This window comes from Mandrillus leucophaeus, unplaced genomic scaffold (assembly GCF_000951045.1).
Source record: "Mandrillus leucophaeus isolate KB7577 unplaced genomic scaffold, Mleu.le_1.0 Scaffold394, whole genome shotgun sequence".
Taxonomy (NCBI): Eukaryota; Metazoa; Chordata; class Mammalia; order Primates; family Cercopithecidae; genus Mandrillus; species Mandrillus leucophaeus.
Window position 1 is genome coordinate 2503685 of NW_012104187.1, and position 14760 is coordinate 2518444.

General features: G+C 40.9%; 1 protein-coding gene across 1 annotated transcript in view; it reads right to left on the minus strand.

Annotated features, from left to right (window-relative positions):
• Nucleotides 1-9089: 9089 nt before the first annotated feature.
• LOC105547669 (COMM domain-containing protein 3) overlaps nucleotides 9090-14760 on the minus strand; it is a 15075-nt gene continuing 9404 nt past the window's right edge. Inside the window, exons 6-14 of the mRNA XM_011991330.1 lie at nucleotides 14040-14170; nucleotides 13616-13712; nucleotides 12945-13000; nucleotides 12802-12852; nucleotides 12537-12645; nucleotides 12416-12461; nucleotides 11894-11992; nucleotides 11460-11540; nucleotides 9090-11375 (exon numbers count right to left, since the gene is read on the minus strand). Coding sequence (XP_011846720.1) covers nucleotides 11046-11375; nucleotides 11460-11540; nucleotides 11894-11992; nucleotides 12416-12461; nucleotides 12537-12645; nucleotides 12802-12852; nucleotides 12945-13000; nucleotides 13616-13712; nucleotides 14040-14170 — 1000 coding nt within the window. The 3' untranslated portion in view covers nucleotides 9090-11045. The remainder of the gene's footprint in view (nucleotides 11376-11459; nucleotides 11541-11893; nucleotides 11993-12415; nucleotides 12462-12536; nucleotides 12646-12801; nucleotides 12853-12944; nucleotides 13001-13615; nucleotides 13713-14039; nucleotides 14171-14760) is intronic.

A 14760-nucleotide genomic window follows, 5' to 3' on the forward strand; every position in this document is an offset into this window, starting at 1 on the left:
CCGGTCGGCCTACTTCGCCCCGGCTGTCCGCGCCCGGGACTTAGAAGAGCGCCCTGGCCGGGAAAGGTGGGGAAGGGCTTCGGGCTCTCTCCTGCTGGAGTGGGGTGCGGCACCGCCTTACACCGGCGGGTCCCCTAGGACCCCGCGGCGGAGGCCGGATCCCAGAGGCGGGGATAGGAGCCAATAGCTGATATAGACAAAAAATAAAAAGCAGCTGCACCTCATTGCGCATGTGCGAGCCTCGATTTTTTTTTTTTTAATTTTTTGACGTCATTTCGCGATATCAAGTCCCAAGCCAAAATGTCTTGTGCATTGGTTACTCTGAAGAATAATGGACTGTATGTTCTGACTCCTGGAAATAACTGCAAAAGTACAGAGGGATGGTTTTCAAGGTTTCTGAAACCTTTGAAAAAAAAAGTGTCTCCAGTTTAACCACTCTATCTGTCCGTTTCTCCCCTAGAGATGATCTGAGCGGAGAGTGAGCTCCGCTAAAACGTAGGCTAAATTCGAGAACACGGCGGCACTACATCTCTCATTCTTTCAGAGGAGATGCTTGCACTACAGTTTGAACCCTTGGTTTTTGACATTTCAGAGAAAACATCTAAATATTGCTAAAGCTGGATTACTTTACCTCCTACTCCAATATTACCTAATTTTTTTTACAGTGAAAAAATAAAAGTTCCTATGTGAACAATATAAAAGATTAACAACCTATATGAAGAAAATACTAATAATTTTCCCAAAACTAAGACAAATCTGGTCTTAAGGAATTGAATTATAAAGAAATGCTTTTTATTCAAAGAATGCTTTTTTTTTTTTTTTTTGCCCTGGTGAAATAATATGTAATTGCTTATTTTACTTATAAGTCAAGGGTAACAGTCTTGGAAATTTACAAGCAAAACTGGACGTATGCAAGTAATTTCAATATATATATGGTCATTTCCCAAAGAGAAACAATTTACTAATAAATTCCTGGCTTAAAGAGTGTCTTGCAATACTAAAAACACACAATGGGTAAATGAAAATAGAGATCTCTTGTAGCCCAATTGAATAGAAAAACATGTATAATACCTTAAATGTATGGCAAAAGTTTAAGAAAGAAACCAAGTAACTGAATCAGTTCTCTTCCTGGGAAAGGATATTCCCAGAACCCACTACAGACCATGATAATAGACTTTTGTTGCACTAGAGTCTCTTTTTAGGTTTAGAGAGGCTATATAAATTGTGTATATTAAAGTTCAGGAAAATGCAGTTTCCTAAGTCTATTTTAAAGGTTGCTTGCAGAATTGAATGACAAGCTTACTTTACTGTCATGAATTTCCTAAAAAGTGTTATCCAAACTGATAAGCATTTCAATAAGAATTATTTGAGCAGAATGATCACTTGGTGAAAGTGAGGGGAGTTCCACTGAATCTAGTAACTTCCATCTCCTTAGAAAATGATGGGACAGTTTGAGAAAAACCCAAATGAAAATGTCTTAAGAAAACTGTCATGAGGCATATTTAGAAAGAAACAGCTGGTAAACACATTTTCCCAAGCTTACTGTAACTGAGTTCTTCAGTTACCCTAGAAAACCTGTAATGTATCATGTTCAAAACAAAAACACTCTCCTGAGGTAATTACTGATAACACTAATTTGTCTGATTCATGAACAGCTATTAATAAAAGCTTCTGAAATATCACTGTATCTTCTCAGTACAATTTACTCATAAGTTTTTTGAAAGTGTACTTGCCGAACTTAGGAGTTTTGTTGAGAAGGCTGGAAAGAAGTCAAAAATTGAGTGGTAATAAGATTTTATAGAAATGTAACCGATTCCAATAAAAAGTCCTCTGTACGGAAGTACATTATGGAAATGACGTGGTTGTCAGACCTAATTGCTTGGCTTTTGAGTCCTCAGAGAAGAAATTCTACAGCCTTAGGGGTGTAGCCTCAAAAGCAGCAGCGTTCCTGGTTTCAGTTTAAATAAAACAATGAAATCCATCATTATTCAAGTCAATAGCGATAATTCACATGAATATGAATGCACTTTGATCTTATCCTTCAATTCATTCAAAGACAGTCGTAATGAAAAAGGGAGATAATCTCTTTAACTTGGTCTAAAGCAAGTTGTTGGAGCTTTTCTTTCTTGAAAGACCGTAGAAAGGAACTTTTCACTAAAGCCTTGCTTTCCTATTTTTAAGATGGTGATGGGGGTGGTTTGGCAAGCTACAGGTCGTTATGCTCCCTCTAGGAACCAAGCAGTGCTTTCTTCTTTTAGGTAAACTGTCTTATTTAATGAACTTGATATTTCGTGAAGCTTAAAGGTGAACCTCTTTTAATAATGTATCTAAGAGTCATTTCAGGAGGCAATAATTTGAGTTTACCATCACTTGTGATTGAAACATACTATTTTCAGTATGCTTAGAGCTTATTTAAATTAAAGAGGATATTTCAAGGTCTTAATAGATTTGCAATATCCAACGCTAGATCCTTAAGCATTCCTGTCCAGCTGTAAAGACAGTTAATGCCATGTCTGTGCTATAAGAAAGTATGAAAGCACTTTAAAATTGCACCTTACTTGTGGCTATTCAACCAAATTTTCAGACACTAGATGAGAAATTAGCAGTTTCAAGTTCTTATGTACAATTTATCATTCTCCTTAGAATCCTGGAAACATCTGTCAGATATTTTAACATACAGTATATGGTATTTGAAATATAATGAAGTAAAACACTCATTAATGAGAGTATCTGATAATGCTACCAGCTTGGAAATTGTTTAGCTTTTCATTGAGTTCATTAAAGATATCCAAGCTTTGTGCTAGTTATCAGTAAGCTGGGGTTTTTTCCTAATAAGAGTTGTTGAGACTTCTGAAATTCCCTGGAAGTCCAACAAATATTTGTTATGTTCAAAGGACTCTGAAGCTTACAAAGATGAATAAGGCAGGTGCTTATCCTCAGGGAGCTTTAAACTTGGAAATTTCAGCACATTTGTGATTTACAAGAAATTTTAACCCATTAAGACCACTCAGCTAACAACAGCTATTCAAAGCCGGGACAATTATTAAGAGCGAAGAAACTTGGCAATGCACATATTTCCCGAGTTATCCTAGTAGCTAAATAAAAGACTTAGCTGGATACTTTAAGGACTTTTCTTCAATAAAACCTGCTTAAAACATTAACAAGAGTTCTCTTGTTATAAAATGTTAAATTGGTGTCCTAGAGCCACAGAAAAAGTAGATCCCTCAAGGGTTAATGCCAGTCGTTTTCTTTATGTTTCAAACCACGCAGTCCACACTGCCAAGGGTTGATGCGGATCATTCAATGAAATGGAAAAAAAAAAAAAGTGTTCCATCCACTAATGAAAACTAGTATCCAGATGCAACAGTTAAGCCAACGCAAATGGTTACATTCTGGATTTCATGCAAAATATTCGTGGTAGACGAAGAAGAAAGATTGCAGCGGGTGCTTGCGCCTGTGGCTCTAACCCAGAGGAAAGCCACTGTTACCAAGCGCAGACGCAACCATGAGCTCTTCTTTGTGTCGATGTTATTAGAAAGGGAGTGGGCGTTTGACTTCTTTCTTTGGCACCACCCTTATTGCTGATGTCAAGAAAAGCTCTCTAATTGGCCACTGAAAAAGAATTTCTGATCAACTCCGCGAAGAGAGCACCTGGGGCTGGGACTCAGCGACGCGCCCGGATTTGGGGGCCTCAGGTGCCCGCTGCTCGCGGCGCGCGCCGCACTGTGCGCTCCCAGCCGCCCCTATTGTCTGCGGTGGGGGCAGGGCCCAGCCGGGGGCGCTGGCTTTTGAGCAGAGCTGAGGATTTTGGAGGCTGAGGACCGGAGGTGGGGGCGAGACATGTCACCGAAGGCAACCCCCAGGGTTTCAAATGCTCGAGCCCGAGGTGTAGGAGGAGGCAGAGGTACCAGCGGCTGCGGCGGCGGCCCTGGCTGCGAATCGCCGTCGTGTGGTTGCTACTGGCAACCGAGCCTCTGCCGAGCGCGCAGCCCCGCAGCCCCTGGAACGAAGGTGGCGAGGGAAACGGCTGCGGCGCCGCGGCCGCGCCGGCTTGCCCCCCCCACCCCCACCCCAGGGCTCTCGCTCCCGCCCGCGTCCCGCAGCCCCTCCGCGCCTTGACCGCAGCTGTGCGGCAACGAGGGCCGAAGAGCTCTCGGGTTCGGGGCGTCGCTGTCTTGTAAGCGTCAAGTGACTGGCGCCCTCCGCGAAGGCAACATGGCAGCTCGGGCTCCAAGAATGGGATCCCTGCGGTCGCCTGCGGGGCGGGGGTGGCGGGCTCCCATCTCTAGGCCGAGAGTGAGCCCTACCCGCGCCCCCAACTCCCAGCCAGGCCGAGTCAAGGGAACCGCGCGCGTGGCCTCGCCTCGCCTTCGCCCCTCGGCCCTTTGTTCTCCACTGGGCGGGCGCCTCACTCTTCGGGGGCTTTTCATTAAAACCTCGAAGCCTCGGCCACCCGAGGTGGTGACATCGGCCCTGCTACCACTCAACAGAAATGCCTGGCATTCCCCGTCCCCAGGGGGACCGGGCAGAGCAGGAGGCGCTGAGGCGGGATCCCAACCGACCCTCCCTGCGGAGCCGCCTCTCGTCGGGTCGGTTCCTTCCCGCCAGGCCTGAGCTCGCCGTTTCCCCTCCTCACCTCGGAGAGGGGTGAGGCGGGAGACCGGGGAAGGGACACGCGGGGCCAAAAGACAATGCCTGTCACACCCACTACCCCAAGGAAATGAGATTCTCCCCGCGGGGGAGAGAAAAGCTGCTGGCTCAGAGTCGTCCCAGTCTCGAAAAATCGGGGTGCCAAGCGCGACTTTAGGTCTGCGCTGGACTCCATCAGGCTTTGGCGCGGGCAGAAGCCGGGGAAGGGCGCCTCACAGAAAGGACCCCCGGCGCTCCCCGGGTCTCGGGCCGCGGCGGCTGCACCACCCGGGGGACGACCCGCGCCCCGGAGCCGTCCACCCGGAGCGCCGGGGGGGGGGGGTCGACGCCCGCGGAGGAGGAAGGCCAGGGGGAAATTTGCATTTCGTAAAACCGCGGTTAAGAAATGACGATGCCACGTAGACAAGCCAGTTGTGACGTTCAGCACAACGTGCTACTGAACTACCGAGATCCGCCACCAAATGGCGGCTCCCGCAGCCTGCTGCACTGATAAAGAGGACTCGCCCGCCGTCGCCCATTTTAGGCCGTTTTCACTTCTCCGCTGATTCCCCAATCCCTTTCCCCAAGTCGTCCCTTCCTCTCCCGGTTTTAGGGCGCACGGGGAGCTCTCTTATCCGAGAAGCCTCTGTGCTCTGGGGATCCAGGCGCGGGCTCTGCAGGAAGCCGCCGCGTCCCGGCAGCTTTCGGAGGCGATGTCCCAGCCTCGGCCCACTCGCTCCTCTGCCAGGCCGGAGGAGTCGGCACTCCCAGGGTCGCCTTGTCCGGGGACCTATTTTGGCGTCGCCTTCGCGTTCCGAGATAAGAGCCTTTGCCCAGATCTTGAGATTCCCGCCGCGCAGCCACCCCTCCTCAGCCCTGTCACCCGATCAAGGCTCTTTCCCAGGGGATTCGAGTGTGTTCTATTAAACGAGCCCAGCGGGAGGACCCTCTCCCCTAGGCCTTTCCAGCCACAGACATGAAGTCGCTTTCGGGAACCTTCAGGGTGGCCACTTTATAACTTAATGATTTTATTTAAAATCATCCAACAAAACCCCAAACTCCAAGGACACCTCGTTTCTTAAGGAGAAAGGGCATTGATTGGACTCGAAGAGGGAGGAGGACAAAGAAAGGTGATTATCGGGCCTGGCTTCTGGTAGGGCGCGCTCCCGTGGGCTCTGTCCGCGAAGCCGCTGCCTCCCCGAGTGCGGGTCGTTTTCCTGCCCGCGCTGAGCTCGGGGGACAGGGACCCGTCGCTGCGCCTCGGCCCGCCGCTGTGGAGGGCTTCAGCGGGAAGGGGGAGCACCTCCGGAGGCGGCGCGCACCCGGCTGTAGCCGCCGCTCGCCACGGGGTCCAACTTTGGAGAGCGACGTCGTTCCCCCGCCCCTCAAGCCCCTTAGGGCCTGACAATCTCGCTTTCAAATTTGGCGGGATCCGAGTCCGCAGAGCCGAAGGCGGCGCGAGGCGAGCAGCGCACGCGCAAAATGGCCTCCCGGTGCCCCGCGGCCTTGGCTCGCGCGCCCAGCAGGGCCGAACTGGGGTGGCGCAGTTCCGAGCAGGGGACTGGGTTGTAGCTCTTTCCCCTACTCTGTGAGATGCTAATTAGAAAATAAGGAAAAGGAGAGGGGCGGTTGCTTCTTTAAGGTATCTTTTTGATAAAGGTCTCCCTTACCAGGGAGGCAGCGCTGTGAGAAGAAGTCAGGTGATTTCCTCCAGGCCAGTGTACTGTGCCCTTTCCACCGGGCACTAGAACCTAAGAAACCTGTTTTTTTGGAATGCCGTGGGGGTTTCCCACCCTAATCACCCTCGCCTGGGCTTTATGGTCCACGCCGTGCGGTGCGCCCCTCTCTCTGGCTTAGTTGAAAGATCTTCCACTCCTGAGGACTTCGGACCTGTGACTTGGGCTCCTGGACCGACTTCTCCACCTGCACTAACCTCGGTGTCCGTCTCGGCCACCATCCCATTCCTAGCATCCCACTTTCCGACGCGCTTCCCTATCACCCGGGTCTGCAGCCTCTTCTCTCAACTTGAGTTCCGGCTAATTTAGGACAGAGTTGGAGATCTCCAAATCCGCACCAACGTTGAAATCACGTCCACGGTGAAGTTTGCATTCCATGATGACCCGACAATTAGAGCAAGAAGTAGCATTTTACTGAAGGGTAGGGAACACCACCTGCTACTTTTGAAAGTAACTTCGAATTGTCTCGGAAGGGACATTGTTAAAGGCTAGGGGCTGAAGAATGAGAGTAGTTTTAACTCCTTTGTTGGAAGTTTTTATGAAGCTCTTACTATTTATTTGGAGGGCTAAAGCGACTTCCGAATGAGTTTTCCACTTGAACTTCTCCAGAACACTTCTCACAAGAGTCCTACAGAGGAGCCTTTCCAGTGATAAATATGACATGACTTCTGATGTCGTCGACTTGATGAAGACAGAGTTGATAGTGAAGTTCTTCATGTGAGACCTCTAGAAATTGCACACTAAGAAAAAGAAACTGGTGCAAATAAAGGAAATCCGTTTCAAGAACCAAAAGAAGAAAAAACGTTAAAAAAAAAATTAACTGCGGAAACAGGAAACACTCAACTGTGTAAACATTTTCGGAGACTTTCATAATCAAAACTGGGCGATCTTGAGATTTGCAGGGAGATCGGCTGGTTCAAGGTCTTCGCGGTGGGTATTTCCAAATCTGATTCGCTGCAAGGCTGTAATATGTGGATATCTCCTTCTATTCCTTGTAAAGAACTGGAGACGTCTCCTCGCTCTGAATTCTGTAGTGCTAATTTACCTCAAGGGCTTTTTTTTTTTTTTTTTTTTTTTTGAGGAGTCATAATTTTTTTTAGAGCAACCTTCCAAAGTATTACCTGTGTTAGTGTTCATTTTGTACATGAAGAAACATTCTCAAGTGAAATGCTGTATCTCAAGAGCTTTAAGTTGGAGCTGGGTTCAGTGATTTTTGCACCACATTAGTGTCTTAAAGGCATAGACGGTTTTTGAAAAGGGTTTAATTAGTATACTGTTAGATGCAGCACAGATCTAAAATGATGTCTAGGCGTTTTTCATATAATTTGATCAAGACCCTTTTGTTTTGGATAAAACGCAATGAAGACTGTGTGGGGAAAACAGCCAAAGTATTTTAAAAATCTTATGGAGCCCCCATTCCAACTAAGTTAAATTAAATCAGAATTTCCAACTATCATTCTTCATGCATTAGGAAGAAAAAGATCTCATTTATCAAACCTTTAAAATACAAAGAGAAATGGAAAAATTAACAATTGCTTCACCCCAGGATTTTAAGAGACTGGATTCCATGTGCAGATTGTTTCTAAAAGTAAATCCTATCCCCTCAAAAGATACCACAAAATAAAGTATTTTAAAATACCAAACGTCCTCCTTTCGTGTTGGTCAATGTAAGGCGCATTTCACATGGGTATTTAAGTTCCTACTGTTTTCGTAACAAAACCTTAATAGGCCCATACAATGAGTGTAACAAGATTTCACAAATTAACTGCACCTTCAAAATATTCAGAAAAGAGGAAAGGATGAAGGAAAGTCCCTAGCAGCTTATTCTGCCAGTTGCATTTTCCCTCCAGAGGTCCAAATAGTATCAGGAATGGATATGGAAATAGCAATATGGTTGGCAGGTTATGACAACTGAAGGGCAGTTGTTTTTTCAATGCAGTGCAATTAACGGCCGGCAATTTTAAAAGCAAAAAGTACTTGTAAAGTGGTATGCATGTGTAAAGCAAGATAGATCACTATTTACACAACAGCAACCAGCCTCATTTTTCTCTTTGCATTTAAGCTAAAAATCTGTAAAATCAATTTAGGCATTTTCTCTGAAACATTTTGTTAGCACTAACTTTGTGTTCTAGAATATTTTCAGAAGCAAAAGTCAAACTTAAAGCTGACTTTTCCTGTACCCTGCTTTGGCTACTAAAAGTTACAAAGTTAGCAGCTTTTGATATGGGTTTTCATAAGGTTGAAATTTTCTAACATATTTAGCAAACGTTTTTAATCTTAATTGTCAAACTGTAATAGCTGCTTATTTAAGAATACAAAACATCTTTCATTCATAGAAAAAATTTTGGCTGAAATGTACTTTTAAGCTTATGCCATTTTCTAATTGAGAAAAAAATCTTTTCAACTAAGTAACATTTTCACATATGGTTAAATAGTGCTAAGTAAGCCATAACTGCAGTATCTGATTAATAAGCAATTTCAAAAATCCATCATAAAGCGATTGAGATGTAAAGTTTGAATTCCATGTTGATCTTATAACTTGGTTTTATGTAAATCAAATGACAGTCCACTAGCATTTAAAGTTTTTAGCCTTTTAAAAATATTTTTTCATTCTTTATATAAATGATCATCCAAAGTAAAAATATCACTTGACACTTCCATTAACTTTTGTCTTAAACATCATGAAAAACTTAGAGCCTAGAAAATGAGTTAAATTCACCAAAATTGGCAAACATTGGTAACTTTTACTTCAAAGATTGTAAATAAACAGATACATCTTTCAATGGGAAATAAACTGCTTTCAAGCAGTTTTACAACAAAGCACGTACTTCTTAGCAACATCACTATAAGACAGCAATGTATTCTCTTTAATGTTTACCTGTTGTAATCCTCTATAGGGTTTCCAAAACTTCTGCACATTGTGCTTTTCATATCAAATTTTTATTAAAGATCTTAGCTATTTTCTAAATGAATATCCTTTTTATTGGATTTTTTCCAATTACAAATGAAATTTCATTTTACATCTATAATTAGAAACAACACTTACAATGGGACTGTACAAATTTAGGTCAAAATAAAAATATATGTATTTTGTGACTTCATAAAACATCCTTTACTATATCTTTAAAGAAAGCAGAAGTAACAGCAATATATGTAAAAGTAATGATTTAATGACTATAAGCAAGACAAAGCAATAGAATTGTGCTTCTTTTGCAGACTGGGGACAATGAAATGTTTAGCTACAATTTTCCCATACAAACATGAAACAATATTCATATAGAATAAACACCCTCACAAATAACTGATGGGTGATGAACACACACCAAGTTCGACCAAAGCAAAAAACAAATTGAGAATTGTTGGGTGGGGTTATTCATATTTTAAATTCAACATGCTTGCTCTATTTAAAAATACCTGTAGAAGCTTATAATAAATAGCTTCTACTTCCAGACGTAGCAGAGAAGGCATATTCCATTGTTAACTGTAAAAGCAACTCTTAAATTTGAAATTCCTGCTATACCACGTATTAAAATAACTTTAAGATAAAAAGCCTTCTTTCAGCAACTTGCTGGTTTATTTAAAAAATTGTTTTAGAATTACAGTGATCAATATGCATTTTTAAAATACAATATTAATTCCATCATAGCCAATGGAAAATTAACACGCTAAAGTTAAAGGTTTTTCTTTACTGCAGCAATTTTTAAAGTAAACATGTATTATTGGAGAAAAGTATATAAAGAAAAGTATAGAAAGTATAGAAAGATGTGCCAATTGCTTCTAATGGAACAGACTTCAGAATTAGATATCCACATTAAAAATATTATTTGCTGGTAAGCAACGCTAAACATAGGTTATGGGTATCTGCAAAGGTCGAACCAGTTGGGAGAATTTTAACAATCATTTCTGAATGCATGAAACACAGTATTTCTTTATAGCATTTATAAATATATCATACAATACTGTTTCCTGTTATGTCATATACCAATATGGCATTGTACAACAAGCATAATGCCATCTGATTCTTACAAAAGCGAATCATTTAAACAAGTCAGTAAAATAAACGGTAGTACCCGCTTTTAGGCATACAGATTGTAAAACTGAAGTTCACTTTTCTTTGATCGGTTTTGCGTAGCAACAGAGAAGTATAAATCAAACAGGAATCAAAATGGCTAAATATGCAAGAAATCGTTATTCACAGTGACATGGCTACATAGAATGCATTATTCTATGCATATTCTTTCCGTTGGTTGAATTTCAAGATAAAAAGCACTTGTTTTCTACAGGTTCACAAAACAGCATAATAACAAGAACAATCAAGGAGAATGTAATGTAGGCGTTAGTTGAGATTAACAAACTATGGCCCAATGCTTATGTCCACTGCAGAGTATTTCCAAATCCAAACAATGGTTACAGAAACCATTTCCCATCTTTCCTAACACAGAGAAAAAGTCTTGCCTGCTTTCCAAGAAACCAATTCTTTGTAACAACAATCTTTCTTTTCAATTAACGTCCATAGGAGTATCACATGTAGTCCATCTTTTATAGCCAAATTTAATGTCACTACAAAAGAAAGCAAATTGGACGATAGTCACATGTATTAGCATCTATAAAGCTGTAATGGCATGAAGATATCTATATAAATCAGGGGTTTAAAATTTTTTTCCTTAACAGTCTCAGGTATCAACCAGAAGAAGTTGCTGATGACCCATTTACTGATGATTTTCGAGGTCTATTGGCAAAAGAAGATTGGTGGTTACCGCTGGGGCTGTTGCTGGTTCCATTCATAGTACTGGAAATGTGAGGAAACTGTGGATGAGGAGACTGCACTGGAGTACTGGGGCTAGGCAAACAAGAAGAGGTGGAGGGAATACCTCCTGCTGGGCTGTTGGCCTTGTCACTCCCAGAGTCACTTTCCAGTTCTCCAGCATTTGTCAGTCCATCTCTCTGATGACTGATCTTCATTCTTTTACAAGTAGGTCGAACTCTGTATTTCAAAGGAAGTGGACCATTCTACAAAGTTAAAAAGAAAAAAATTACTCTTAATTATTTAAATATAGTTTACCATCATAATCTAACAACAGACATGCTACTTACCCTTCTCCAGGTATAAATGTAGGCAATATCCATTAGTGTATAATAATCCTTTAAAGGTTCCTCCTCATACATGACATCAATCTAGTGAAAAATATTTTTATTAGGTAACAAAAGAACAAAGGTAAATCTGCATTTTTTGTCATTTAAATATAATCCAAAAGTGCTTTAAAAAGCACATTCTCTAAACATTTTAACAAAGAAAGACTCCTTCTGAAACTTCAAATGAGGAAAAAAATATTTCTAGAGAGTGTTAAGGGATTTGTTTTCATAGCATAAAAGAGAACGCATACCAAATGTTTTAAGATAAATTTCAACTTTAGCACTAACTTAACATTTTTTTCCTATTGCTTTTTTGGGTTCAAAATTCAAAGTGAAAAATGTAATTAAAACTGTAAAATCTATATAAAATGCAAGAAGAATATAAAAGTAGATACCTGGAAAGTATTAGGTATGTCCATTTTACTTCTGAGAAACTTTCTTAAGTGCATCACAGTCATTGCTGCTGGGCATCGTAAATATCTTTTATCATTCACCTAAAAGTACATTTAGAAAAGTAACTTTTTTCAGTTACTTTCAGATATGAAGTTTCAATTTGATTGCTTTAATATGATAAAAGATACTAGTATCAAACAAAATTGGAGGTGACCAACCTCTCAACTAATTACTTTGAGTTTACTATCATTATAAATACTAAATGAACAGATTCCTAATATAATAAGCAAACTTCAAGCATACCAAAGTATTAACTGTGAACTATTTAAAGTATTTTGTGAGACTAACAATCATACATAAAATAAATTCTAATTATTAAATATCACCTGTAGACGTTTCTTAAACATTAAACATGACCATTTTCTTCTATTTAACAGCCGAATATTCTAAAGGGCAACACAATCCCTGATAAAATCTGGAATCCAAACAATGTTTCGTCTATGTTTTTGTAACATGAAACATACCTCCTCCTTAGATTTCTCTTTGTCTTTGTTTACTTTCCGATCCAATCTAAGAAACAGAAAATTTATTAGTGAAATAATCTAATAAAACATTACCATAAAATAGATTGCCTAAAAATTTTACCTGTTCTGGTCAAAGAATTCAATGGATAAGCTTATTATCTCATCATCAGTTATAATTCTCTTATCTTCATCTGCAACCTCTCCTCTATCTTCATTAGAGCCATTGGCAGCTATAATGATATAGTGAAATGTAATTTTTAAAAATTAGATACCTAATATATTTTATATATAAGAGGATGGAAGTGGTTAAGTCAATTTCAATAATTTTAATTCCTAGATAAGCTCTCCCCCCAAATAAAATGTCTTCCCTCCCCTAAAAGGTTTACCATCAGCAGAAGGATGAGCTGCATAAAAATCCCTTCTTCTCTTCATTTCATCTGAATGGGGAAAAAAAGATGTAAACATTTGGCATAACACAAAGAACTAATGAATAATCTCTTTAAATTCATTTTCTAAGCAAGTTACTCACTTTTGAAAAGCCCTGGAACTAATTTGTATACAATATCTTGAAGAGTTTTATCTGACCTAAAAAAGAATTAAAATAGAAAACTATGAATTAAGATGGCAAGAACTAAAAATGTTCATATGTTTCTGCAGTCTTTTTTCATGCTATAGTATTTTACTTTATTGTGATACTGTCTATAACTATATTGATAAGATAGAAATTAACTGAGAATAAAAGTTCTCTGTATATAGCACTTTTTAAAAATCAGTAGAAAAATATTTTATATTCACTAATAAATTCTTCACATTTGCTAAGTCAAGAGAAGTGTGCCTTTCAAGTTACTAAATTAAGCTAATATGAATAGAGAATGAAGAGGAAAGAATGGAAGCCCTTTTAAATATTTATTCTTGCCTGTCATGAAGTCCATAAAGCAATGCAAAAAAGATTAACTAATTCAATTTGTAAAGGACAGTTAGAAAAAAAAATCTTAAAATCACTTGTCTACTACTAAACTTTGTCTAAACTTGGTCACCATTAACATGGCAAGAAATTAAACGGCTACCCTCCACAAAGCACACACATATTAGGTATGTATTCAAGAGTAAATTTTCTGTGAAGAAATAAAGAGCGTAGCCTTCAGTAAATTATACAACTTCAATAACAATTACAAACAAGGGATTTAAACAGTTTCCTACCTTATATTCAGTAGTGGTCTGGTTTTGTGAACTTGGACATCACAAATAGGACAATACTTGCTGGTCTCCAGGTAACGAACAATACACGTTTTACAGACTAGAAGTAGAACATGTAAAGTTTTTTTTATGTTTAGAAATGAGTGGATAAAGCATTGGTGTCAGAAACCGAGAACTAGTAGAAACAAGGAGGTAAATGCCGAAAAACATTTCCAACTAAATAAACTAATTCATACCCTGAGAACACATACACTGCATGCTTGTAATACAATACATATTAACAAAAGTCATTATATGCAAGAGAAGAATATGACTTCACTTTGTACCAACATTCCCACAGATTGCAGGAATCATTAATAGTTTTCAAATTTCAGGTCGAACTGTAAAATACATATGATACAAAAGAGAACTAAAGCTCGGTACTTACAGGAATGTAGACATTCTATTATGGTTGTGGCATCAATGAAGTACCCTCCACAAAGCACACACATCAGGTGGGGATTTAGCTCAGTGATCTTGATTCTCGTTGTTCGATGCATTTCTGCTTGATAAAAAATCCTGCAAGACACAGAAATAATAGCCATAATTCACAGAACAAGAATGGAGATCATCTAGTAATCACACACCCTGAAACACTGAATTCAGAAAACCCATTTAACACTGTACAGCTGGGCTGTCCCAACGTTTCTACAGAAGGAATTTACTCATCAGATCGGAATCACTTCTACCAAACTGATGAAAAAGGATCCAACTAACGTTACTTCTGGTCTTTCAGATCATTCCTGTAGGAAGAAGAAAAGGTCTGGGGTGGGGGCTGGGAGCTGAGCGTATTAGGGTCTCTTTCTTCCATTTGTCCTCCAGCCCAGCAGCCCCAAGGCTGCTGCAGACGCCACACAATCCCCGCGGATATTTACCAACCACTAGGGCTTGTTCCAGCTCTCCAAATTTATTATAAAACTTCCTCAAGAATCTGCAAGCGAAAATCCCGGGGTTCCGGTTGTTTTAGACGGTTCCAGCAAGCAGAACCTGGCACGTTTTTACGCGACGCGCAGGGAAAACAATTCTGCCCTCCCTGCATCCCTGGCATTTCCGGAGCCGGGTGCCGGGGCCGCAGGAGGAGCACCTCCAGTCGGCCTGGGCCGGGGCCT